General features: G+C 43.6%; 2 protein-coding genes across 10 annotated transcripts in view; one reads left to right on the top strand and one right to left on the bottom strand.

Moving 5' to 3' along the window:
- Positions 1-5,775, top strand: part of PPP1R9A (protein phosphatase 1 regulatory subunit 9A) — a 137,808-nt gene extending 132,033 nt beyond the window's left edge. For all 6 annotated transcript variants that reach the window (XM_027749222.2, XM_027749223.2, XM_027749221.2 and 3 more), the window contains one exon: positions 164-5,775. In XM_027749222.2, coding sequence (XP_027605023.2) covers positions 164-376 — 213 coding nt within the window. In that variant the 3' untranslated portion in view covers positions 377-5,775. The remainder of the gene's footprint in view (positions 1-163) is intronic.
- Positions 2,248-24,381, bottom strand: LOC114002862 (serum paraoxonase/arylesterase 2). Of its 4 annotated transcripts, none has more exons than XM_039388651.1 (10): positions 24,296-24,381; positions 20,380-20,450; positions 16,084-16,139; positions 15,034-15,199; positions 13,818-13,944; positions 12,773-12,973; positions 12,033-12,114; positions 11,379-11,507; positions 10,278-10,446; positions 2,248-3,579 (listed from the first exon to the last, which is right to left on the bottom strand). In XM_039388651.1, the coding sequence occupies exons 1-9, from the start codon at positions 24,367-24,369 to the stop codon at positions 10,288-10,290; spliced, it is 1,065 nt and encodes a 354-aa protein (XP_039244585.1). In that variant the 5' UTR covers positions 24,370-24,381; the 3' UTR covers positions 2,248-3,579; positions 10,278-10,287. The 4 variants fall into 4 exon arrangements, with proteins under 4 accessions (XP_039244585.1, XP_039244584.1, XP_039244586.1 ...); XM_039388650.1 differs by lacking the exon at positions 2,248-3,579 and adding an exon at positions 6,267-7,139; XM_039388652.1 differs by lacking the exon at positions 2,248-3,579 and adding an exon at positions 7,132-7,213.
- Between the last annotated feature and the right edge of the window lie 1,082 nt (positions 24,382-25,463).

Below are 25,463 nucleotides of genomic sequence, written 5' to 3'. Positions count from 1 at the left end.
GACGTGAAAGGCATGGAAAGTAGTACTTACAGATCAGATCTGAGTCTGTCTCAGATCTACTTAGTTGTTACAGTCGTCTACCTAAGAGTTACTATTAGAATATGAAAAAAAATTGTGACAGATTAAACCATATGAAATTCTTTAATTTTTTTCTCCACTTCAGGCTCTTGGTATGACATCTTCCCAGGACAGAGCAATCATTAAAAAAAAGCTAAAGGAAATGAAAGCATCCTTGGAGAAGGCTCGCAAAGCTCAAGAGAAAATGGAAAAGCAAAGGGAAAAGCTTCGGAAGAAGGAACAAGAGCAACTGCAGAGGAGATCGAAGAAAACAGAGAAGTGTTCATCAGATGCAACAGAGGGCACTAATGAGCAGTGATAAGGAGAAGTGCGGCTGTGTTCAGAAAGTGGAGGCACGTCAAGGGAAGAGGAGCTCATATCCACTGGTGCCCCTTCAGCTTTGTTGTATTCATCACCCAAGATCGTGTACAGAGAAATGGGGCTATACATAGAATGACTAGGGAAATTTATATTGTGTAGTTTTCTTTTCCCGCATATCCAGTTCACGCTTGTTGTTGTTGCCATGTGAAACAACCCCAGCTCTTCGGTTTGTTTTGTTCTTGCTGCCAGCTAACAGATTTCATATTTGTGTGGTGGTGTTTCCTTCCAAACTACTCTTCTCTATTGAGCTGTGTGTGTTTGGTCACTTCAATAACCAGCATGATGCCAAGGAGCATGGTCCACTGCTTCACCTCTTCTGAATAGGATGGCCAGTCAATACAATTGGTGAACATTTCTTCAGCTGGGTAAAAGGAGTTGTGCTCTGTCTGATAAGACTTGACTTCACTTTCTAACTGGAAGTTCACCTTCTTTACAGTGTTTGGATACTCAGTTCCATCTGCTGGAGTAAGTTTCATCCTGTGTCAGTACCTTTAAGCGACACTGCTCGGGAAACACAACTGTTCAATGACTTCTTCTTATACACTGGAGATAAGACAGGAGAGTCAATATTCCCCCTGGGTAAAAGACAGGAGGTGAAACTCTTTCTGTTAACTGTACAATAGTTAATCCAGGAAGGAGGCAAAGCCTTAAATGGTTATGTGGGTTTACACAGAAATCTGAGGATAACATTTATCCTTTAGATATCTGAGCAAGGATAAATTTCTAACTAGAGCACAGCATATATATCTGTATAAATTTCATTGTGCTCCCAGTGTGTAGGCAACTTTCTTATAGCACACTCCACTTTCTTTTTCATGTGTTTTGAACAGGAAACTAGGTTTATTTTGTTTCGAGGTTTTGGGGTTTTTTTTTAGGAAAAACACCACATCTTCAGATTCATTCTCCAACAAGCATTGGAAGAATAAGCTTTGTGCTCTGCTATTATGAAGCTGTTGTTAGAAACAATTATCCGACTTGAGTCTGCTAAAGATTTCTATTTTTTACAGAACTGCACTTTAAAAAGAGGAAGACGAGTGATTCTGGTTAAAATTAAATTCAGTACATTGCTTTTAAGGTCAGTGCTGCCATGGAGATGATGGTTACTAAGTCCAAAGCTCCCACATTTTAACTGCTTTGACTGATGTGTTTAAAGAATATCCCCACCAAAACCTGCATTTTGGGGCATTGGCTGTAGAATGTTGGCTTAGCAGTGGTCATATTATATCTTTCAGAGATTCCCGTGGTGTGTGAGGTCATCGGTGAAGCCTGCTTTGTAGTTTTGACTATGACAAACAGAAGCAGTGTAGGGTGTTACTGCCTCTTAAGTGCAGCATTAAACTATACAGTATTTCTTCAAAAGAATGGGGAGACAACAGGCAAATGTCCACAATGAGAAGCTGGGGTTTATTAGCTTTACAGTTGAAGCTAACTATGTAGCAGTTGAGAAGCGCCACTTCCCATTCATGCATCCTGGAAGTGGCGGTCTTCATCTGGTTGTGCCAACCCATATATTGTTTTAGATGGTGACATAAAGTTAGAATCTTGAACTTAAAAACATGCCAGCCTGAAATTGCAAATACCGAATTCTTTTGAAGAAAACGTCTGTTTTAGTTTGGCTTGGCTTCTCTTCTGCTCTGCACTTTGCAGCATTCAAATTCATTTCTACAAAGTTCTCTGAAGCTCAGGTTTGAAACACTTGGGGTGCACTGCTTATAGTTACATTTCTTTTGATTCTAATCATTTCTTTGACATATAAAATGGTCTATAAACTGAGACAGTGTAGTTCATTCAAAATTAATACACGGCAGATCTACTTAGCATTAGCTTTATTTTTCCTTCCAAATCCAATTTCTACAGGTTTTTGATGTATATTTTATTCATCTCTAAAACTGAAATTACCATAAAAGATACTTTCTGATATTTCTGAAGGCTTGCGATATTTTTCTTGAGATAGACCACTGGCAGAAAAATACACCTGCTAACAAAAATTACACATTGCAGTAAATCTTTCTGTGCTCTTTATAGGAGAAAAATTATACAAATGTTTAACAGCCTCATAAAACTAGCATTCTTTGAGTAAGAGAAGTTATCTGGAAGAAACTGGAAATTTAATCTCTTAAATACAATGTTGATAAATGCATTTGATGATGATTTTCTTTTTAAGTTATGTTTACACTGTAGTAGTGTTTAAGTGGTTGTATATAGTAATCTCAGGTGGTGTCCCCATTTTATGTTCTTTGTTTTCTTAGAAACCTGAGCAGACTGCTTGACTGAGTTTTCATTCTTGCTGCTTAGAACAGTGCCTAGTTAATCTCTTTGTAAATTGTGTTCTTATTCTGCAGAATAACTAATTCGACTTAAGTCCTTTAAGTATTCAGGGGATTTTTACTGCTTCGTGATAATGTAATTTTGTTATTCTCAGACTACAAGAAAAAAACCCAACAAACAAAAGCCTAACTTAAAAAAATAGTAGCTTAAATTTAAAATAAAACTATTAAAATGCATTTTGATCAACATGTGAAAACTAAGCAAACAGAACAATGTCAAGAATTTTACTCTTCTTTCTGTGATGAAAGAGATTTATGTGGTTCCTTTTATTAAATATGCTACTCGATCTTGGGATGTGTAGAAATGTCACTGGATAACAGACATAAAGCATAGTTTGAAACTTTTCTTGCTGTTCTGCAGGATCTTTAAAATTGTGTTGCCTTTTTTCCCCTTGTACTGTGTAATGACATGAAACAAAAGATGGATGTCTCATCATTCTTAACCCAAACTTCCTGTAAACCAGTGTTAAGTCAGAGTAATATGGGGTTTGATGTAATAAGAAGAAACAAATTTCTGGACTAAATGTCTTGACAGATTTTCTCATTTGGCTCACTTGCAGGTGTACTTGTTGCCTACTTTGTGTATTTATTTCTGGAGCTAAAGCTGTTTTGATTAGTCTGACTTGCCTGGCCACCATTAAACTGCTGTGCAGGCAGTGTGGAGTTTCCATGCGCTTGTGTCATCATTACACCCAGGTGACCACAGCAGGCTGATGAAGTTATTTTCTCTCTGGTTTGGGTGGTAGGCCAGTTCTGTAAACTCTAGTTTCTGCTCATTGCTGCAGTATTTCCAGGTTGTGAATATATTGAGCCTCTAAAAAGGTGAAGAAAGGACAGTTAGCAAAAAAAATGGAACTCTCAGAAAGAGAAAATAAAAGATACAACACTGCAAGTTACTTTAGTCTGGAAAAATCTATTATACTGACATTGTGAAGGAAGTTGTACCTCCTTGCTCTGTTCAAATCAGCCAAATATACTGACATTGTTGGTTCCAGCTTGTATTTTCCCGTGTGGTGGGTTCCTGCACCCATGCAACTTCCGTGTCAAAACTCCCAATTTAGTTTCAGTCTGCCTAGGGAGATCAGGACCAGGGTGTAAGGAAGGAGCAGAACTCATTCATTGCAGCACACAGAGATTGCCCACTGCTGTTTGCACTTCACTCCCTGCTCTGAGCAGGTCTGGTGGGGGTTGTTGTAAGTGGAGCTAGTCCTAGATCATGGGTTAGAATTGCACAGAGGAACAGAAGCCAGTAATAAAAAGCCGGACAGAGTTGGGTGATGTTTGTATTTCAGTGTATACAAATGCTTTTGTATTTTTTTAACTTCTTATATTTTTTTTGCAATGGCATCTGTTGTGCTGTGACTGTAGTCTGCTGCAGGGATACCACAAGAATTGAGCTTCACTAGAATTACTGAGCAGCTTTCCTTTGAAACTTGCCAGCCCTCAGCTCTCATTAACGCTGAGCATTAGGGTTGTGTTTGACGCTGAGCATTAGGGTTCCTCATACTTTATTGCTTCCATCAAGGCCTCCTCTCCTCCTGAGCTGCTCCACCTTCACCTCCTGGCTCACAGACTGGCAAGTAAGAGGTGGGCAATGATATATCATTTTTGAGAATTAATTGTGTTTCACTTCTAAGAGAAAGAAATGCCATTTTGTAATAGTGCAGAATCCAGTTCTACAGTAGTAAGGAAGAGGATCCTCATTTACTTGAGTGCCTGTATTCTAGGAAGGAATTTTCTGCTTTTAATCCCAACTTTGATTTCTGTTGTAGCACTTTCAGGAGTTTGTTTTTGAGCAGGATAACAGGTGTCATCCGAGGCAACTTGCCCGCTCACCACAGGGGAGTGTGGGTCATCTGCACATAGCACGGTCCCTTTTGTTAGCCTCCTCTATGGATTTCACTGTACCTTTTCAACCTCTAAAACTGATTTTTCAAAGCTGTGGCACCTTAGTCATGACACTGAGCCCTCCAATCCCTCCATATAAAATGTGCTTTCTGCTCCTAACCGGCCGTACTGATACTTCTGCTCTCGGCATCAAGTAATTATTTTAAAAATGCACATCTTACAGGAAGGTTTGGCTATAGTGCCTTGGGCTGCCTGTTTCTTTGGGAAGTGTGGACTGTGTTAAGAACAAGCTGTAGGGTTTGTGAAACTTGCAGCATTAGGCGGGTCTCTTCTTCCAGAGAGGTGAGGAGGGCTCACAGTTCATGAGATCGGATCCAACCCACCTAAACCAGGAGCCTGGGCCTCCTGATGGGTTTCCAGTGGGAGGTTTGCTGCTGACACCGGTGGAAGTGGATTTGGGCCCCAATGTAGAAATGTCTGGAGGAAAGGGGGATCACAGGGCACCAGACATAAGGAATAACCAGCCCATTTGGAAGTGGAGGGTGCACAGTGAACCTCTTCTGACTATACTTTCCCATATACATTTACTGTCTGAACAACTGCTTTCATATTTCCCAGTCATGTTGTGATGGTATCTCACTGGTCACTGACATGTGTTACACATATTGCTAGAAGACCAGGCAGCTAAAAGACTAAAATGCACTGTGCTAACTGTAAAAATTGGCTTCTTACATTGTTTCTTTTTATATGGTTAAAGAGATGGTTGCGCTCCAGATTTTTTCATTTTTCTTGTCTTTTTTTAAAGAGATCAAATGTATATGAAGTGCATGTTATCCTGAACTTTTTGTTTGTACATGTTGATGTCTGATCACCTGCATGAAGGACACAGTAGTGCCATGTCTGAGCTTGTTCTCTTGTGCTTGGTTGATATGAACTTCTCTAGATTGTTGAGTTTTCCCCAAGATAACTTTGGTTAATATTTAGTTATTGGGAGACATCAAAACAAAACATCATGGTGGCCCTTTGTTTTCTTACAGTTTAAATACAAACAACAAAGCCTTGTGGTTTAATTTGTTAGTGTAAATAAATTTCTTGCCAATGAGTATTATTGTTGTTAGACAACGAATGCAATAAAATGAGAAATCCTGAATCTTTATTAGAATTTGTATCGAGTCCTCACTTTTCTGACCATTTGTTGGTCATTCCAGAAGAAATATTAAATGGTGAGCACAACTGGACAGCTGCATGGGCCAGACTGGGGGGTGGGGTTGGATATGGACCTTGCCCTGCTTGTTCTTTCCTTCCTTCTGCTCAGCCAAAGATTATTTTAATCCTAGCTCATGGCCAAATTGGCATGATTCACAGGGCTCCAAGTGGGTCTCATTTACAATCTGTAATTATGTAAAAAGAAGTGAAAAAAAAAAAAGAGTAAGGACAGAGAATTACTCTTTTTTTCATATGCTGATGAAATGTAGAGTGCAATCTTTTGCTGCAGGTTGATGTAAAAATAGGCTGCTTTCACACTGATACTGGTCAGTGTTTGTTTAAAAGACTTGAATTAGTTTTGGTATATAAAAAAAATTACCATTTTATATTTAAGTGTAGCTTAGTTACAACGGGCACTTTATACACTCAAAGTACACCAGTTCTTCTACTGAACATATTTAATATATCTTTATTTATTTGATTTTAGTAGAGGATTAAATAAAGGAAAAGCAGAGGGTGCAGACTGTCCAATTTGTGTAGTCATTTCAGCGGATTTACATCTGGCAGAATCTAGGCCAAATACTCTGCACCTAATCTGTTTAACCCAGTTCGTGTTTCCCAACAACTGAATCATAAACCTTACTTTCTGCTAATATGGCCACCACCTGCAAGAAGATAAAAAGAATCTTCAATCCATAAAATTATTATCTTAATTAAAGGAGATATACTAAGAGGCTCCAAGTCCACAATTGACATGTAAAATGTGTCTCCTCAACAGCTTCCTAAGCCATATATACATACATTTTTCTTGTCTGTGCAAGTTGTCCCAGCTGCAGTTTGGTTTCTGAAATACCCAGAACTGCTCCAGTCTCTACAGCTTGTTAAAAATGATGTGTTATGCCCTCCTCCAGGTTGCAAGCATGGATTTTCCCTATGCAGGTTACGTTGTGATTGAGAGGCCAGGCTTGAGCTGCATCTTCCACCACTGCTGTTTCTGCACTGAGGCCTCCAGTGCATTTATGAAGTGGTGATGTCATGCCAAGAGGTAGAAGCTGTACCCCAGCATGGCTCTTGCCGTCTCTGTCCTGCTCAGCATCACTTGAATGAACGGTGGCCCAGCTTCAATTCCCGCCTCTGCACTGCAAGGCTGGGATACCTGTAGAGAAGGCTGGCAATGGGCTTCCAATGATCCTCACCTCAGGTTAAAATTCAAAATGTTACATCAAGTACCTACAATCTCTCTTCTCTCAAATGTTGTGAGAAAAGATAGGGCACATCGCTTTCCTGTGGTTCAGTCTGCAGGCAGACGGATGGGAAAGCCTTCAGCACAGGAGTCATTTAGAACAGAAAAAAAAGCCAGTGATGAGTGAAGACAACCTTTATTTTCTGGAAGGCTAAAACCAACAAAAAAGTAAAAGTTTGACAAGATCCAACAATGTGTGGATTTGCTTATTTGAAGATGTTTTAAGCCACTGTAAAATTTGAAGTTAATGTTTTTATGGGTTACTTCTGCCACTGCTGAGGGAAATGGTTATTGCGTTTCTACAAACACAGAGTAAATCCAGGACCAGCAGAGTGGCTGATCAGCATTTCAGTGTGTTACTGCCACTAATGCGTGATATAACTCTTTAGGAGATGGCACTTTAGAACAAATACTGGCACAATCCCAAAATAACCACTTTAGAATGCTTGTGCAGACTGTTGATGGCTAATCATGAACAAGTTAATAGCCCAACTTCTCACTGCTGTGAGAACTTTCTTCAGAGCAGTCCTTTCAGCTTGGGCTCTGGGAATGATGTCTGTTCCTCAAGACTGTAAATGGATTACACGTTCCTGTAGGAAAGTACGCCACTTCCAAGGGAAGCTGAAAGTGTCCCGCAGGGAGAGAAGTTGCTAAGGAGTGAGCAGCAAAGCCAGGGTTAGGTAATGCCAAAGGCAAGTACAAGGAAGGGATGAGACAAAAGCCGCGCTCATTCAAGGCCAGCTCTGCTCTGTGGAAGGGCTGCACGCCATGGTCAGCGAGATTCAAAACTGTGATCCAAATGGTTGAGTCCTTGTCACCAAAGCCTTTGTGAGCAGACAGTGAAGCCTGGGCAGCCCTCAAGTCTGCAGATCAACTGTGAGCATTTTGGAGAGGAGCTGTGAACGCAGTTTGTGCACAGACCTGCTAATGCAGGGCTGCCACCAAGAGACAAGTCAGTTGGCCACGCGGTTAACTAATGCTCAAGTCTCCCCTTCTGGCCATCGGTAACCCCCGCAGCATGTGCCATTTGTACCAGTACATGCATGTGAAACAGCTTTCTGCCATGGCAGCAGGGGGAAGCTGCTGGCATCAGGAAGGGCGCAGTGACTGAGCCAAACATGCCCACTGGCTCAGTTCTTCAACCTCACAGAACTTCTTTGTGCCCAGGGACTTGCCTTACACCAAGCAGGGTCTGTTCCAGCGAGCTTGGGGCAGCACAGGGTGCAGCAGATGCTTTTTGGGGGCAGGAGATGGGTGATGTGGCAAGACCCACAGCTGTGCACAGGAAGGGGGATGACATCGTCCCTCCTGTACAGCAACACTGCCTCAGCCACGAGCCCTGGCACGGACTCCTTGCTCTGGTTAGAGCTGTCCCTTTCCGTCAGGGAAGGAGCAGCAGATCTTTTCCTACCAGTGGATGAAAGCCATTAGGCTTGTTAGAAAGGAAAAGCACAGGAGCCAAGAGGTGTCAGTACCCACATTTGTTCTTCAGGGCCACTGCTCACCCAAACCTCAGCCTGCAGTACTGCCTCCTCTCAGCCAGAATGGGAAAATCCAGACAGAGGAGGGTTTGCACATACTCTGCCTCCTGCCTCAGTGTTTGAGCCACTACAGAGTGGGTTATTTTCTCTGTGTTGTAGGCACAAGTACTCCTGTGTTTTCAAAGTACTTGGACTTTGAAATGGACTTTCCATGTACTCTCCAGACTAGAGGGGCTGTGGCTGGTGGTGGAGCAGACTGCAGGAGGGAACAGCAAAGCTAGCATAGCAATTGGCACCCCAGGGACTGGCTCTCTCTCCTCCCAGGCTCGCCCTTCAGGAGCAGCCTGTCTTTTTTCTCCATAGAATGGGGGAAGGACTGCAGTGAGGAAAAACTACTGCATCAGCTGGAGGATACAGAGGGGCTGGCAGCCCTAGGGAGGTCTGTCTGGTGGCAGCATTTGGAGGGGCTGCCAAGATGCTGAGAAGGGCCAGTGCAGGCATGTGTAGGAAGCACAGCAGCAACCCCTGCAGGAGAGCCACCACAGGTAACACAGAACCTTTAGCTGGATGTCAGCATCTCTCACAAAACTGGAGGGCTGATCACAGCTGGGAACTTGGAAGGACAAAAAGAGCAGCAGGAGCTGCTCTGTGGGTAAGGATATCTACACTAATGCAAGAAGAGCTCACTCCATGAGCAGGAAACCAAGTGGTGGCCAAAACAGGGGTTTCTGGCATCTTGCTGTGCACACTGGAGAGCACCAAAGTGATTTCCAGCTTCAAAGGACATTCTGTTCAGTTCACTGAAAGTGACTACTAACACTATTGCAAAACCACCAGCTGATGGAAACCTGGATAGGCTGTTTAGCAGTGTGAGACACTATCAGTAACTGATGCTAGATAAACGGGAAGGGGTGCCTGCTGCACAGTAGCACAGTGGGAATCAGCTCCAGACTGACTGAAGATAAACACACAACATGTGTGACCAAGGCTTGGGGGTAGTCGCTGTGGCAAAGTGTCCAGAAATGCTCCCTTTTCTGTGACAGACAACAGTAATTGCTAATGCACTTCTCAATGAAGGTGCTCAAGACGTTTCCCACTCTTTAAGAGTAAAAAAAGCTTTTTCAAACTCCCTTTAGAAGACTAAGTAAGAAACCACTCTGAAGTGATACCCTACTCTTTTCTCAATAGAATTAAGAAAAATTTAGGAACCTGAAGTAATGTTAGAAAATGGCTTGAAGAGGGAAGAGGACGTGGATAAAACTGAACATTTATTCACCTTCCAGTTATTCTGGAAGCATTAGGGAAAGCCAATAGGCAGATTCAGAAGAATCTCACACAGTCCCTGGGAAGGCCCAGGGGTCAGTCACAAACACACACCACACTAGTAGTCAGCAATTCTTATTTACAACATCAGTTTTCTCATGGGGGGGGGGGGGGGGGGGGGGGGGGGAAATCCAGCCAGCAGAGATGAGTTCAATGTCTGACACTTTAGTCATTTGCAATCTGAAACTGAACTTCAAGGTAACCCTTTGTTACTGATATGGGGTCCTCCCCATTACACAAATAACCTAATTTCTCACCTTCAATTACATTTCCTTCTCATTTTGGAGAGGAAGGCTAAAATACATCTCTATTATTGCAGTTAACCTTTATTGGAACAGTCTTGTTGTTAGCAAATCTAGCAGAAACTGAGTTCCCAAGGAATTAAATCCTTTCCGCTGCAGCAGATCTTACCCATGACGAGCTATAGCTCACAGTAGAGAGCTCTGTGGTAGACTGTGCCAATGAGCAGTTTTCCCTCGTAGATGGCTGCCACTGAGCTCCCCTGCAGCACAGAGCCGTTGTCAGCGTAGACACGTGTCACCACAGGCTCCTCTGAGAGGATGTTCTGGATGCGCAGAACCTGCCAGAGGGGGAGGATACATCTACTGAAATGGCCGCAGGTGGAAATGGTCCATGTATGGAGGGAACATCAGCATGTTAACTTAAACAAACTAGTTAGGGTGATCAGCTGCTGATAATTACAACCATGTGATTCCTGTGATAGGGCCTTCAGGGAAGCACAGTCCATGAAGACTGAGTTTGGGGGGTTTTTTAAGTGGTTGTGCGACAGAGACCCCATGTCTGTAAGGAAGGCAGTCATCCCCACTCCAAGGAATGTGCACAGTTTTTTCCTGCTGAAGAGTTAGTTAATATCTTCTTATTTTCATGCTTTTTCCAGACAAAATAAACAAATGCCTGGTACCATAAGTCTACTGCTATTGAACATGGTAATTTTGAGAAGTGTCTTACAGGGCGCTTCAGACAAGGCTGAAATCAAATGGACACCTACCAGCCAGCTGCACTTGTGGCCACTATTACCCTGAGGCCAGTACCTCATTGATTTCAGAAGGAAAGAAGAATTACAGTGTCACCTACTGATGAATCACACTTGCCTTGATTAATCATTACTGTGCAAACGTTTCTGGTCACGCTTTGCACTCATCAATCATGTTTAATTTGGCAAAGATGTGCTGGCTCGGTAATCAATGCAGTTCATCAGAATCTGGGTGTGGCCACAGCTGCACAGAAAGCAGCCTGAGAAGTCCAAAGTGACTGAGCTACTGGGTAGAAAGTATTCAGTTGTCACCCGAGGATCTGAACAGGTGTTTGTTAGTGAGTATATGCTGTTTGGGCTTCCACTTGAAAGCAGAAGCCAGCTTGGTCTTTGCTTTCACAAAGGCTGGCCAGGCCCTTCTCTATGTAATGCAGTTACGTTATACCAGGGTGATTTGAGCAAAACAACTTTTGGGCACAGATACAGCCAAGAGACCAGTGATGTCTCTCAAGAGGCACCTCAGAGGCAGGAGGATTTTCAGGATCATAGTAGAACAGCTTCATCCCATTGGGATGACATCCCGTCCAGATGTCTCCAGTGTGAGGTTCAATAGACAAGTTATCGACCAGAGTGTCCAGCTGTAGTGTCTATCCAACACAAAGCAAAAACAAGAAGTTAAAGCTATCAGAAGTCCTGGAAGTAAACTACAACATAATGAACAGACTTGTCCAAGACTCTCATCTGACATCTTAGATTTATTTTTTTTAAGAAATATTTTCTCCCCCAGTATTGTTTTTCTTTTCCCCTGGTATGCATCACCCCCACCTCTACACCATGAGAAACCTGCTTGCTGCTCTGAGCTTCCCCTATCAGCTCATTCACACCTACGTGTTTGTTGATTCCTTCAGTTCTTTGTGCTCTGACCCACACTGCCTGAGGCAGACTTCCACTGTGGGTCAACAGCACGCCCAAGGATTCCTCTCTGGTTGCTGGAGGGAGGGTGGAAGACCTGAAGCTCTGTAATAGGGCACACAGCACCTCTGCAACCCCACAGCAGGAGCCACCCAGACCAGAACTTTACACACAATCATGTTGACATCTCAAGCATTCATGGGGACTATTCTGTCCAAAATTCACATTTGTCTCTTTTTTATAGAACAGCAGCACCTTACCTTCACGTGAGTTAAATTCCAGTTAGTGTGTTTTTCCATAACATGAACACTATGATCAAATACATCTGCAACATAGATGTACCTTCAAAAGAAAGCAAAGCACCTCTTAGCAATGTATATGAGTAAGAAGACACGACAGTTCCTTCCGTGCAAGCCCAGCTCTTCCCATGAGGAATGCCAGCCCACAGTTCTCACACAGCAACAGACATTGCAAGCAGGCCACAGGGCACTGAAATGAAGCCAACCTGCTGAGATCCTAATGTATCTTCACACTGTGACAGTTCTATTGCAACACCAAAACAGACCTTGGAATTAGAAATCCCCAGTTATGCCTTTTTTTTTTTTTTAATTTAAGATCACCTGTCCCCACCACAGGACCGGTTGACTCGGTCACACAGACTTTAGGACGGTAGAACGTTCCCCGCTTGCAGAAACTCTGCCCTGTTAATCCCTGCAAGCAATACAGAAAAACTCCTGTATCGGCTGCTTTAAATGCAGCAACCTTTGATCTTACTGCCCATAAACTACGATGCAAAGGAGCAAACATCAAAGGAGCTGCTGAACACCAACACACGCAACCCCGTGCTGCAATCGCTCTGTACTACTTACACTGCACAGGCAGCACCTTGCCCTATATGAACCAGCTTAGACACCTGACCATGGAGGTACCATATGTACAAATCAGGATCTCTGGATTCTTCTGTGTGATCAAACAAAATCTAAGGTAAGGAGAAACTTACTTTCTATCAGGTGAAATGTTAATTCCATTGGCTGAACAAAAGCCAGTTGCCACTTCCTTAACTTCTTTTGGACTGTAGTAAACAACATTTGACCAAGTTAAACCCAAGAACACCTCTAAGAACATCAAGATGAAGTCGGTGAAGTAGTGGTCATTGGTAGCATAGAAACTATCTGGCCCCATGGCTACTATATCATTCACACTAAAAAAAAAAAAACAAAAACAAAAATAAAAAGAAATGGAGAAAGTTAAATAAAATAATGAAATGAGACGTATGAAGAAACATTTTAGGACTGCCCAGAATCCAGGCAGGACATGGTCATCCCACAGACATAAGGGTGCTGCAATTAGAGATGGTACTGCAGACAGACACTGAGCTATTTAGATCCTTTTTACTCCTTTTTTTTTTTTTTTTTTTTTTTGCGTGAGCCAGAACTGTGCAGTGCTGAGACCTGAACAGGACTATACGGCATCAACTAGAAATCTAGCTGCCTGTCCATAAGCCCTTGGAAATTCTTCTCTCTTTTCATTACGCTCAAGTGAAAAACTGAGAACAGGCAGATGCTGTGACAACTTTATCAATCTGGTCCTGTTTATCTTACAATGATTTTGCAGTAGGACAGACCAAGAAAATTTTGTATTGAAAAAAAAAGAAAAAAAGACAAAGCTAAATCTATGTTTATTTTTACAGTGTAGCATAGCAAATTCAGAATAATAAAACATCTGGAGATTCATATCTGCAATGACCTAAGAGTGGGCTACATGAAAGAAGGAGAAATGGATGCTAAGCTAATTCACTGCCATCAATCACAGCAGTGCTTAAGACTAGTTGAGTGGGACAACTATTAAAAATCTAATTTACAGAAGAGATTGGAGAAACATTGCTTTTGATTACATAGATAAGAAGTAATCAATAAGAGAAACAGGGATGCTGGTTAAAGGGGAAATATCACATATTAATAATACCTTAAAACCAAAAATCATCCTACATTGGATTTCATTCAAAGCAGCCTGTTCTGGAGGAAGATGGTACGTGGGTCCCATACCTTGCCAGAAGATCATGTTGAATGGTTTTCAGGTGTAAAAGAGAATTGTCATCTTCTACAAATTTAAACAATTCTACTGTGCTCTTCTGATGGGGATGGTTCACAACAAAGAGGTACACGGTGTCATCTTAAAAAAAGAAATGGAAACAGCTGAATTCTCTGCAGCAGCTTTCATGGCTGAGCACCCCCAGTGCTGATGCAGCCTCTAGTACAGAGCACGTGCCAAGTTTGGTGCATTTGTGTCAGGGCTCTTCAGAGGCAGAGGGACAAGTATCCATGTACTGCGGGATGCATCTGCAACAAGGTCCAGATCTCCAGCTACATTTCTCCCAGCCTCACTCAGGGACCTGCTGGGTAAACTACATGTTTGCTATTTCTATCAAGGAAGAAAGAAATCACAACCTCATCCTTGTGCCTAAGCCAATGGGTTTTGCAATCTGTGAAACAGCCACAGTCAACTGGAAGAAGAATCTCAAAGAGCCAGTTTGGGCTCTTTGGTTTGTTTATTACATCCTCTGAGAAAGCAGAAGGAGCTCCTGTATCCTGTGTAAGGCTGCAGCCCTTCTGCCCAGCCCTTCTGGTAAGACCTTGAATTAGCCACCACTGATTTCTCCAACACCTTCCCTTAAAGGGTGACTTGTATGGAGACACAGGTCAAGCTGCAGCAATGGTTCTCTTAATATCTGCAGACTTCTAATTGCCCTTCTAAAATCCCCAGTGAAAGGACAGGCAAAAAGATACTTTATTGGTAGTCAGAACCTGACACAGGAGAACATATCTTGGAGAGGAGAACCTGGCTTGGCCGAAGAGTAACAGAGGTTTTGGTAATTTACAGAGACTTGATAATTTATTGTTTTGCCACAAAATTTTCCACTCTGGGCATTACCAGTTGGTGAAGGATGTATCTCCTCAAAATACCTGAACCCAGTGTGAGACAAGTGTAAACTGGCAAAATAAATTTTCTGTGGTTTTCAACTCAAACTTTTTCATGTTTCCTTTCCTTTTAATATACAGGACATCTTTCTGTTTTAAACAGACTGAGATTATGTGCAAGGTTGTTTCCTTTGATAGATGACATTTAGAAAATAGCCCAACAAAGACAAAAACCCCCCAAACCCTTTTGTCTCCTTGCAAGAGCAAGCTATTGTGTGTGCTGCAAAGGGATTTCTGTTTGTGCTCTTTAGGACAATATTTGCCACCACCTCAAGCTGTTTACCTCTGTCTACATAGGTGCTGATTCCATGAGGGTTAAATGATGACAGATCAAACCCTCGGCTGATTCTCAGTTCCACTGCCCTGGGATAGTCTTCATTCAAATCCATCAAAAATATTTCACCTGGCTTGTCTGGAGCAAAGCTCTTTAATCCTGGATATTTCAAGCCCTATAGAATCAAAACATAAGAAAATTATTCCTGGATAAAAAGTAAACAGGAGCATCACAGAGCTGAAAATGCTGGAGTCTTGCTCTGACTTGCAAGAATACATCAGGATGTCCCCTTGCTTCAGCCTGCTGAGCCACAATGGAGGTGGAGGGAATGGCCCTGCTCGCTCTATCCAGCCCTCAGTCACAGTGCAAAGGGAGCAAACTGTATGGAGGGTGCAAGGAGCCACGCCCAAGGCACCACAGCCCCCACTGCAGCCACAGTCTGTGTGCCAAACCCCTTTACAAACTGACACTGGGGGGGAACCAGGCACCACTACAACATGGTAAAGCCATGAGGAACAGCAGCAGCGCAACAGATCATGATTTCTTGTATGCATTTTGCAACATTATCATTCCCTGGGTGTCCCTGGAACACGCAGATGAAAACATCAGCTTTTGTTTTAGAAAATGATCACCTGCCATCCTGATTGCAAAAGAAAGCTGGAAAACCTATGTCCTAAAGGTTAAAAAAAGTCAGGAACAACATAATCAACAAACAAAATCTGATTTTTTTTTTTAATTTTGAAATTCAGACATCTTAACATGGCAGAGGACTGACATTTCAACATTTCAATGAAGTAGCTTGAAAGAAAGTCAAGGTTACGTGGGCAGATAAGTCAGTGCAATATACATGCTTCAGAGCCACCAACACCACCTCTGCGTCAAGAAGTGCACTTGCTCAAGCAGAAGGGAATGACAGCTAAGCCAACACAAGACTGGGCTGTTCTTAGGAAGCCAGCCAGCCTTGTAGAAAAAAATTCTCCCTCCTGATATTTTCACCTATGGCTTCTGCAGGTAAGGAAGAAGCAGGACCCTGCATGGGAAGGTGCCATGGGCACTTACAGAGCTGATGAAAGCTAGTCCATTGGGAAGTATGTCGATGTCTTCGGAACCAGCTTCTGAAAACAAAGATAAACAGGGTTTTTCAGGTGACGTTAGATATTTCCCATAGAAAAAAAAATCCTCTTTAGTACAATTCCAGCGCTCATGAATGCCCCTTTCTGGTATGACTGAGCACGCGATGAAGTTCAGAGGAAAAGATCATTCTGCGTTAAAAGTGGTAGCAGAAGACAGCATGTCAGGTTAGGAAATAGTACTGCAGCTCACTTCGTTTTGGGGGCTTAGGAGTGCCCCTGCAGTGGCCAGGCAGCCTCTCACCCAGCTCCATGTGCCCCCGGACAGTGTGGGATGAATCACCAGGTTCTGAAGACAATGTTTTGCAGCAATTAGTGTGGGCAACGAGATTTCCAGGTCAGGACCATCCCCATGACTCGGGCCTCAGGCTTGCATAAGGCAGCTCTGAGAATTGTGCACGCTAATTCTCCTGGTTGAGCTAGGACACTTCACGAAGATGGATTGCTAAATATTTAGTTAAAGCTCTCAAATTTCAGAGAACCTACTAAATCCATAACAGCTAAGGGCTTTAATAGTTAGATCACACTTTTCACTGCAGGTAATCATTTCCAGTATTACCAATTCCTGTATATCCTGTAATATTTTTCCCTGGTAGGAAAGAAGATAAAACAAAAGCCCTTTAGTGGAGAGGAACCAGAACCCCCAGTTCATCCATCCAGGAAAGTTTCTCCCCAGCTCAGACCTGGGAAGATGCAGTGGCACAACTTCTCACTGAGGGCCAGGGTCAGCACCTTCTCAGCCTCAGGAAACCCCTGCTCCACTCCATGACTCCAACAAGCAGAGCATCCCTGCCTTCTGAAGAGCAAAAGGTCTGAAGATTCATTTTGGGGAGAGACAGCCTGTTATCCCACCCCTGGGTTTTTGTCTGAGTTTTCACTGGGCTCAGGCAGGAAGCAAACATCTGCACTGATGTGTCCAGAGACACAGTGTCCTCTGCCAGGGGAAGTTTAGGTTAGATATTAGGAAGAAATTCTTTACAGACAGGGTGATGGGCGGCCCAGGGAAGTGGAGGATTCTCCGTCCCTGGGGGTTTTTAAGAAGAGACTGGATGTGGCACTTAGTGCCATGGTCTAGTAACCATGACGGTAGTGGATCAAGGGTTGGACTTGATGATCTTGGAGGTCTTTTCCAACCCGTCTGATTTTATGATTCTATGATTTAGAGCCTGTATTTTCCAATTAAAGTTTTGAATTGGGGCTTTTTTTTAATCTCAGCTTACACTCTCATTTAAACCAGCAACTCCTTTTCTTTGCCTTAGTCTTTCCACGTGTGGGTTAATTTATAAAATGGGGTTAGTGGCGATTCTCCACTTCCCGGGATTGCTGGGAGGATAAAAGCACAAATAAATGCTGAGAGGCTCAATTGCCATGGTGACATGAGCTAGACAGACTGCTTTTGCTGGCAGCACACACTGGTGAGTGAATAAACAGAGATATAATCATTTATTGCTACTGAATCAGTGAGGCTGCCAAGCAGAAAGATGAGCAGGCTAATTGGGAGCAGATAATTAAAAACTACAAGTTTCCGGTGGAAGGAGAGCGCTCAGAGCCCCACACCCAATTGCTTGGGAAGAAAGTGCCCAGCAAAGCACTTTTCAGGCACTTCATGGCCAGGTCGTGGTATGTGTGGAAGCGACTGAGTGCCATCAGAAGAGCAGTGAAATGCTGATTCAGCACAACCCTGCTGAGCCAGCACCAGGGAGACAGTGAGGAGGAGATGGGGACACAGCCAGCCGCAGGGAAGCTCACGGGCTCTCCTCTGGGCCCCATTTTGGGAGGGCTGTTGCAGGTGTTATATGGCATGAGAGAGATAGGAACTGCTTTATTAGGTATCAGTTACCTGCAGGATATTGCTTATTTGTATCACTGAGCCCAGCTTGTCCATTCGATTATCTAAACAGGCAGCATTTAAAAACATTAACAAATATTGAGAACAATTACTACCTACTCTAGAAGTGTTGTTCTTTATTTTATCTTAGATTGATGTATTCTGCAGGTGTATCTAACAATAAAAACCCCATCTGGATTTCATGTCCAAAAGCACGAGACTATTTTGCCTATATCCCAGGAATTGTTCCAGGATGAAAGTATTTCTGGCAACTTCTTCTGTAGCTTCTTGAACTTTAGGAATTAGAACAGGAGATATGGTTACTTTATTATAAACCAGTAACATGATTAGGCACCAATAAAAATCAGAAGCTACTGTTTATTTTAGAAATATAGCCTTTCCTACGTATTGGTGAATGAAGTTTTTTTGCAATTTTTTATTGGTTTGTTCAATGTTTGCATTTGTGCTTGCATAGCACAGTATCTGAAAAGCAGAATAGATCAAAGTCTTAAAAACAGAGATACAGAAAAGATGAAATTGCAGAAAGAAAAGGGGATAGTTTAAGATGATTTTGCTCACAGCTGATCCAGCCTTGGGACCTATGTCTCACTTAGGAGTTCAGAAGGACTGTTTTAAACATTAAAATAAAGACATAATGTTTATTCAACTTTATCATAGCACTTTAATGGAAAAAGGCCCAGGAGGCCAAGAGGTCCATGGAGAAAGGCATTCTTACACAAAGGCACCCACAGGAGCAATCTTACAGATCTGAGTACAGCAAACCCTCTGGTCTGAATAGTGCTACCTATGCAGCAACTAGGCTTTAGGGATCCTTGATCTCCCTGAATAATATAACCTCCCTAGTCATAGCAAACGAATTTTGGAAGATATTTGAGTGAACATGCCAACTTTTAAGTTTGCACAAATCCTTTGTTATTTCTCTTTCTGCCACATTGGACATGCTGAATTAATTTTTGGCATATTAATTTTTCTAAAGAGCTGTAAACAACAGAGCAAAGGCAAGACAAGGCGCAGAGCTCAGTGTGCAGGGACAGTGTTAGAGGAGCACAGCAAGAAGCAGAAATGAAGCTCTGTAAATTGATCCACTGCAACCTCCAAGCAGAGATGGGTTCTCAGAATTCACCTAATCTCCACGTAAATGTCAGGCACTGAAAACGAAATGCTGTTAGGAAATGAAATACAACTTTATTTTTCATTTCCAGCTTTATCCATTCCTCAACACAATAATCATGTTGCAAAAAAGTCTTAAAAAGATTGCAACAGTGAAATGCTTAAAAGAATTATATTAATCACCATCAAAAAAGCATTATTCAGAATCTTGTATGAGTAAATTACAGCTCAGTCTAGAAGACCTGGAATTTTTTTCAAATGCAATTCTGTACATAACCTCAGGCAAATGAACTCAGCACATACTCATTCGTGGCAGTAATTTGACTTTACAAAGATGCTTGAATCCTGACACAAGGAAGAAGCGAGATTTATGAAATCAACTCAGTGACTCAGCAAGCTCAAAGGCAAGGCTGTTAAAGCTCATCCAATGACGTTTTTACATATGCAAAATCCAGGCAAATTTCAAAAGAATTTAAGACATTTCTGAAAATACTAAGGAGGGGAGCCATTAAGCTTAAAATTATTATCTGGGGAAAGGGAGACACAAAAAAGCAATCAATTTCAAAGCTATCCATTTTATACACTGGTTATCCTAATCAGAGAGAAAAAAAAAAACAAGACAGAAACACTGGTGTGTGCTAAACACATGATCCAAAGTACAAAGTCAACATTTTGGCCACTTTGTTAGCAAACATAACCCCTTGCTCTTTGAAACCACACAGCTGCATTGCACAACCGCGCTGGGCTCCTGCCTGCCATTGGCACCACGCGGTACGAGCCAGCTCCTAAATCTCCACAAAATGCGGCACTAAGGCGGGCAATCCTGGCTGGCATTTAGCAGCCGCTCCTTCACCACATGCCTGTGGTCTTCTCCAAAAGCTTGCACCCTTGCAGCATGTTCTGTCTTCAAGATGTCACTACCGTCTGACAGACACCTGTAGGTACCTGCCTGAAGAGCCAACATGCCCTCATCTAAAAGCCAGATCATTTCCTAAGTGGCTCAGCAATGGAGAAGTGTTTGCAAGGTACTCAATTTCAAGAAAAGGAACAGAAACTTTAAATACCAAAGGCAAAAAGCATTATATCAAACTAGTTTTTCAGCACAATTTTCTTCCTGCAGTTTCTCCCTACCTCCAAGTCCGAGTAACAAATGAAAGTCAAATGAGCACTTTGTTTTTTGGGATCAGGCTTGGAAGCTGACTTTAAGAAGCAGTTACAAAATAAGGCTGGACAAAAGCAAGGCACTCGGTTATTTTAAGCACATACCGATTCCTTTAATGAGCCGGCAGTTCGGGAGTGTTACTGGGGCTACTTCCCGTGAAGCATTGAGTCTGTTCCTGCAAGAGAAAAGAGCGGGGTTAACAGCACACAGCCAGTTTTAAAACAGGTAACACTCCTAGTTTTTAGTTTTATTGTCTGCTCCATTGCAGCAACAAATCAGCCATAAGATACTGAATAGACAAACCCCAGAACTGCAGCAGCAAATGCTCCAAATCACTGTGGTAGTTACATATGTCCAGGGATTAAGTGGTTGTTCCACACTGAGTAACTTCGGAAACCTGATTTTGTTCATGAGTGTCAGGAACAAGCTTTCATGGCCCACCCCAGCTCAGACAATAAAATAAGACAGCCAAATTTTCTTCAGGTTTCAGTCACTTAACTATAGTAGTATCCCACAGTTAGGACCAGCATTTCAGATGAGGAGAGGACGACCTTCTACTCCAACCCAATGGCTGTATTTGCTGATCATGCCATCAGCAGTTGCACCTTCCTCATTTCTTACTCCACATTCAAAGGTAGTGATAGCACTGTTGCAAGGCAGGAGTACTCATTTCCTTACAACAAGCAGGACTTGGTAGTACAATTTTCAGCAATTACCCTGTCCCTTCTGCTTCTCTCCTGATACCACTCCAAGCATCACTCTTCAGCAGTGCTTATTTCATTCTCAAGTACCCAAAAAACTCAGTCTCTGGCTCATGCTTCACTGAACAAGCAGATACAGACAGGTATCTGTCTGTAGACAGATACGAGTTCCTATTTCTCAATTTCCTCCATTCCAAGTTGTTTGCAAATCCTTATGAAAGACACCTCACTACCAGGATTGCTGTGTTTGACCATGCTGGTCCACAGTGCTCTAAGGAAATATATTGTATTTCTACATGAAAATGTCAGGGTAGCGTACTAGAATATTTCTTTCTTTTTTTTTTTTTTTTGCCCCCAGAAGAAAGCATTTAACCTAACATAGTTACTCCTTTGCATGTCTATCCTATGCATGTGTTGAGGCTATTGCTCCAACCACAGGAAATTCTGAATGCAAAGATCCCATAGCAAAACCTTGCCATGTTTATGTCATAGTTTTAGGCATAAACATAAACTAAACAGCAGTATCAGTCAGTGATATGAAAAGTATGTGCTACAGCTGAGCGTCGTATGGTATGTCAGTCCTGCCTGTTTTTAATCACTTAAAATATGAATTGCAAATTGCTTCAATGCTGTATCATCGACATAGGTTGTTAACATAAGGCCAAAAGAAAAGATGGAAAAGGGTAAAAAGTGCAGAGGACAGCAAGGGAAAAGAACCAAGTTAAACTCTCCCAAGCCCTCTCTCTCCAGCCCAGGAGTACTGACAGAGAATTACACTGGCTCCCAGCTGACAAACAGCACAGGAGGAATATCAGCTCCCCCATTGCCCACTGGCAACTTGGCACAGCCAAATCCACCAAGCACCCAAGGGTGGCTCAAGGCAATCCTGCCTGAAGTTTGCACTGCTGCCTGCTTAGGGCTTTTCCCTGTTTTCATCAGCTTTTCCCAGGCAGGCTGCAAGCCACCCCGAGCCAAAAGCACAGCAGGAACTCAGCTAGCAGCCAGAGAGGGATGATGATATCCTGACAGCATTCCCAGGGAAACACTTCATGGGCTGGAATGAGAGTAATTCAAAAGGACGCTAGTCACAAGGCTGCAGCACATATAGAGGCTTTTCCAAAATGTGTCAGTTTATCTACCTCACACAGCCTGAGCCACTCAGCCAGATGGCCTAGATAACTAACTGGCCGTACCAAGAACACAGGAGGCCTGCAATATATGGAGGATGCGACTTCAAAAAAAAGAAGGAACTTTTGCTACTTGGTGCAACCCCAATGCACGGCACCTTGTCCCACTGTTTCTCTTTCCAGTTTCAGTCCCACGCCCACTGTCCCACTTCATGGGACACAGAGGATAGGCCTTTCCTTCAGCAGGAACCCGTTGCATATTCAAAGACCTCTCTTTCAGTTTTCCTCATCTCTAGACTTACCAACCCTGGATTTTTGGGTTTTGGTTTTGAGGGGTTTTTTTGACAGGATTGAAAATCACTTCTTATTTTGGTTTTGTTCCCAATTCTTTTAAAACTGTCAGCATCTTTCTGGAAGTAGGCTGCTGTTTTGAACATAGTATGCAAGTTCAGTGCCCTATGGGTACAGTGTTACAAAATGATAACATTGTATGTGAATATATAAATACATATGAACAATATCGTATGCACATTGTTCTGAGGAAAACAGTAACACACATTTTATAATTATATAATTCACATTCACATTTTACAAATTAGCTCAGCGCTTTCTTCAGAGAACGAGCAGTTTAAAATGTCGATAGGGGAATTGGTGTCATTTCAGCTGGTAACACAGAACTTCACCTGTTTTCTGCTGTACGTGCCACAAAATACCAAACTCAGAAGGAACAGCAAAGACTCTTTGCTGGATTTCTGCCTTCTAGGTGGGGAATGGATAACAGAGACACACAGCAAGAGCTAATTACCCACAGTTTCTCTTAATTGTGTTAAATGACTTTTAGAGTACTTTGTGAACTGAAGTTGTGTGTTTCCAAACTCAGCAACCATCCTAAGACCTCTGCTACGCTGGAGTTTGCTGAAAACACAGCACGCAGGAAAAACCCACAGAGAGCTACAGAGACAGGGGGGATCCTGTTTTTATCAGGAGATTATTCTTTACCAGATTTCCAATATTGCATTTGTTCATTCAGTTTGGAGGAGATGTGGGGACCGTTGCTCTCTACAGCCCTTTGAAATGTCTCACCCCAGTAAAGCCAGGGAATGTTTTCCAGCTCTGCCATCCCAGCTTGTGTGACTCCAGGGCAGGAGGGTTCTTCTACCGCTGTGGTTATCACTAATGCCTGAGGTGGATTTAGCGCGAGATGAAAACACATCTATGTGAGGTACCTGGGTCCAGGCAGTATAGCCCCCCTTCTGTAATTACCTACAATTACCCAAAATTCAATTAGCTGGGTGTTGTTGCTTTGAAATTGAGCATTTGGAGTCCTTGTGGACATGAGCAAAATTATAATGATGTAGTTGCCTTTTAACACAGTAATTCACCACCACTTTTCTGACCTGAAATGACCAGTTATGTGTTTGGTAGCTTTCAGGACAGAAACTGCTGTAACACCATGGCATGAGGATCATGATATGGCTGGGTATTTCAGCTACAGCGAGGTCACATCTTAGGATCACCAAAGCCTGTGCTCCGTCAGAGGAAACCTCATGTACACAGGGGCTATTTGTTATCCAGAGGTCAGCTTTGGCAGAAAGTAACACACGTTTCTGACAAACTGATTTCCACTTACTGTTTGGCCAGTTGGTGGGAGATGAGGTAAATTCGCAGATATTGGGTTTTGATATACCCCGGTTAACTGCAGCCTCTGTAAAAACAGAGGTACTGGCCCCCTGCCCCAGGGCACCCTCTCCCTTTGGCCTCCTGGCTCCCAGCATCTTCCCAGGGAGAGTTTCACATCCTCCCACTGCAAAGGGCATTTCCATTGCACAAATGCTCCCGAAGTTAGTTTTTGAAGAAAGAGGATGAAAAAGGCATCGCAGTGCTTAGTTTTTCTCTGGGGAAAAACGGTTCCCTTGATAATGATGATGGTAGCGATGGTGATGACAATGAAGAACCCTTCCCCTCTGGCTGCCACTGCACTTGTGCAAGTGCGGGTGTCCGCCGAAGTCGAGCCCCAGCCCGGGAGCTGCGGTGCCCGCCAGCTCGAAGGGCGGAGGGGAGCCCTCGCCGCCCTGTGCCCGCCTCAGCCCCGCGGCAGGATCCGGCTGCCGCCCCCCACCCGCGGGCCACCCCCGTCCCGCACCGCCGGCACCGCGACCCGCCGCTCCGAAACCCCGCAGGGCGGCTCCTACCGAAAGGCCAGCAGCCGCTCCGCCACCAGGGCTGCCGCTATCCCGACAAGAGCCACCACCAGCAGCTTCCCCATGGCCGATCCCCGCTCCCGACTCTGCCCCGTCCCGACCCGTCCCGCCCCGCCTGCCCGGGCCGCCCCCGGGGCCCGGCGCCGCGCTCCCGCCGGCAGCGCCCTCCCATCCCATTGCCTCCTCGCCCCGCCCGGCCGTGCCCCGCTCCCGCGGCACCCTCCGCCCGCCTCAGGGACGCGGGAGCCGGACAGTGGCCCTCTGGAGGCTGCATGCTACAGGTCCCATGGGAAAGGCAGGTGGACCAAGTTCCAGCTCTGCTATTAAAAAAAAAAAAAAAAAAAAAAAAAAAAAAAAAAAAGAAAAGTGTTGTACGAAAATAAGTGTGTCTGACCAAGACTATGTGATGCAGAATGTGCAAGTACTCCGTGTACACCTCTAGGCTGAGATGTACATGCTAATACATGTGCACTAACAGCAAAGTTTCCCCCAGAATAATTCCTCCACTGCCATGCTCCCACCAATAGCTTTCTCCCGTGTGCAGGACAAGGGCTACAGAATCCACCTTGGGGCTCCAGGGTTCCTCCATGCAGCAATCTGCTTTTGCATCATCTGCAGCACTGGCCTCCTTGGCCTTTTGCTTTTTTGGGGAACACACGGTAGCGGGTTAATGCCCTCCCTTAGCAGTTATCTTTCCCTCCCCTGCACAGTGAATGCCCTCACCTGCAAGGTTCACATTCCTTTGCGCTTCCCCGAAAGTCTGAGCAATCACTAAAAAGGCCTTCTCTGCTCTTCTTACCCTTGCCCTTGAGGCCAAGCAGATGCTCCACATTTAACAACACTTAAAGTAAAGCGTGCTGGAGAAGAGGAGGCACCCTGAAATATCTTTTCCTCTCCATTTTACCATAGCCCTTTTCCTTTTTTGGGTCCTTGATTACTTTGGAATTATAGGTAGATGAGATTTTTTTTGGAGGAATGCATGGGGTTGCTGTGACCAAAGTGCAGGCCCCAGCACTTGGCCCATGTTGAACATCATACCACTGGCTTCAGGCCATCAGTCCAGCCTGTCCAGATCCCTCCACAGAGCCTTTCTACCCTCCAACAGATCAACACTTCTGCCCAACTTGGTGTCATCTGCAAACTGACTGAGAGTGTACTC

The sequence above is a fragment of the Pipra filicauda genome, unplaced genomic scaffold (genome assembly GCF_003945595.2).
Source record: "Pipra filicauda isolate LSUMZ 115617 unplaced genomic scaffold, ASM394559v2 scaffold66_size7647185_pilon, whole genome shotgun sequence".
Taxonomy (NCBI): domain Eukaryota; kingdom Metazoa; phylum Chordata; class Aves; order Passeriformes; family Pipridae; genus Pipra; species Pipra filicauda.
The sequence above is the reverse complement of the archived record's forward strand: the minus strand, read 5'-3'. Positions and strand labels throughout refer to the sequence as shown.

Bases quoted from the DNA above. Each gene is read 5' to 3' on its own strand.
- LOC114002862 (XM_039388651.1), bottom strand. From the start codon at position 24,369: ATGGGGAAGCTGCTGGTGGTGGCTCTTGTCGGGATAGCGGCAGCCCTG. The intron at 20,451-24,295 runs GTAGGAGCCGCC...TTTCTCTTGCAG, and splicing joins GAGCGGCTGCTGGCCTTTCG to GAACAGACTCAATGCTTCAC. The intron at 12,974-13,817 runs GTATGGGACCCA...TTTTTTTTTTAG, and splicing joins CAACATGATCTTCTGGCAAG to TGTGAATGATATAGTAGCCA.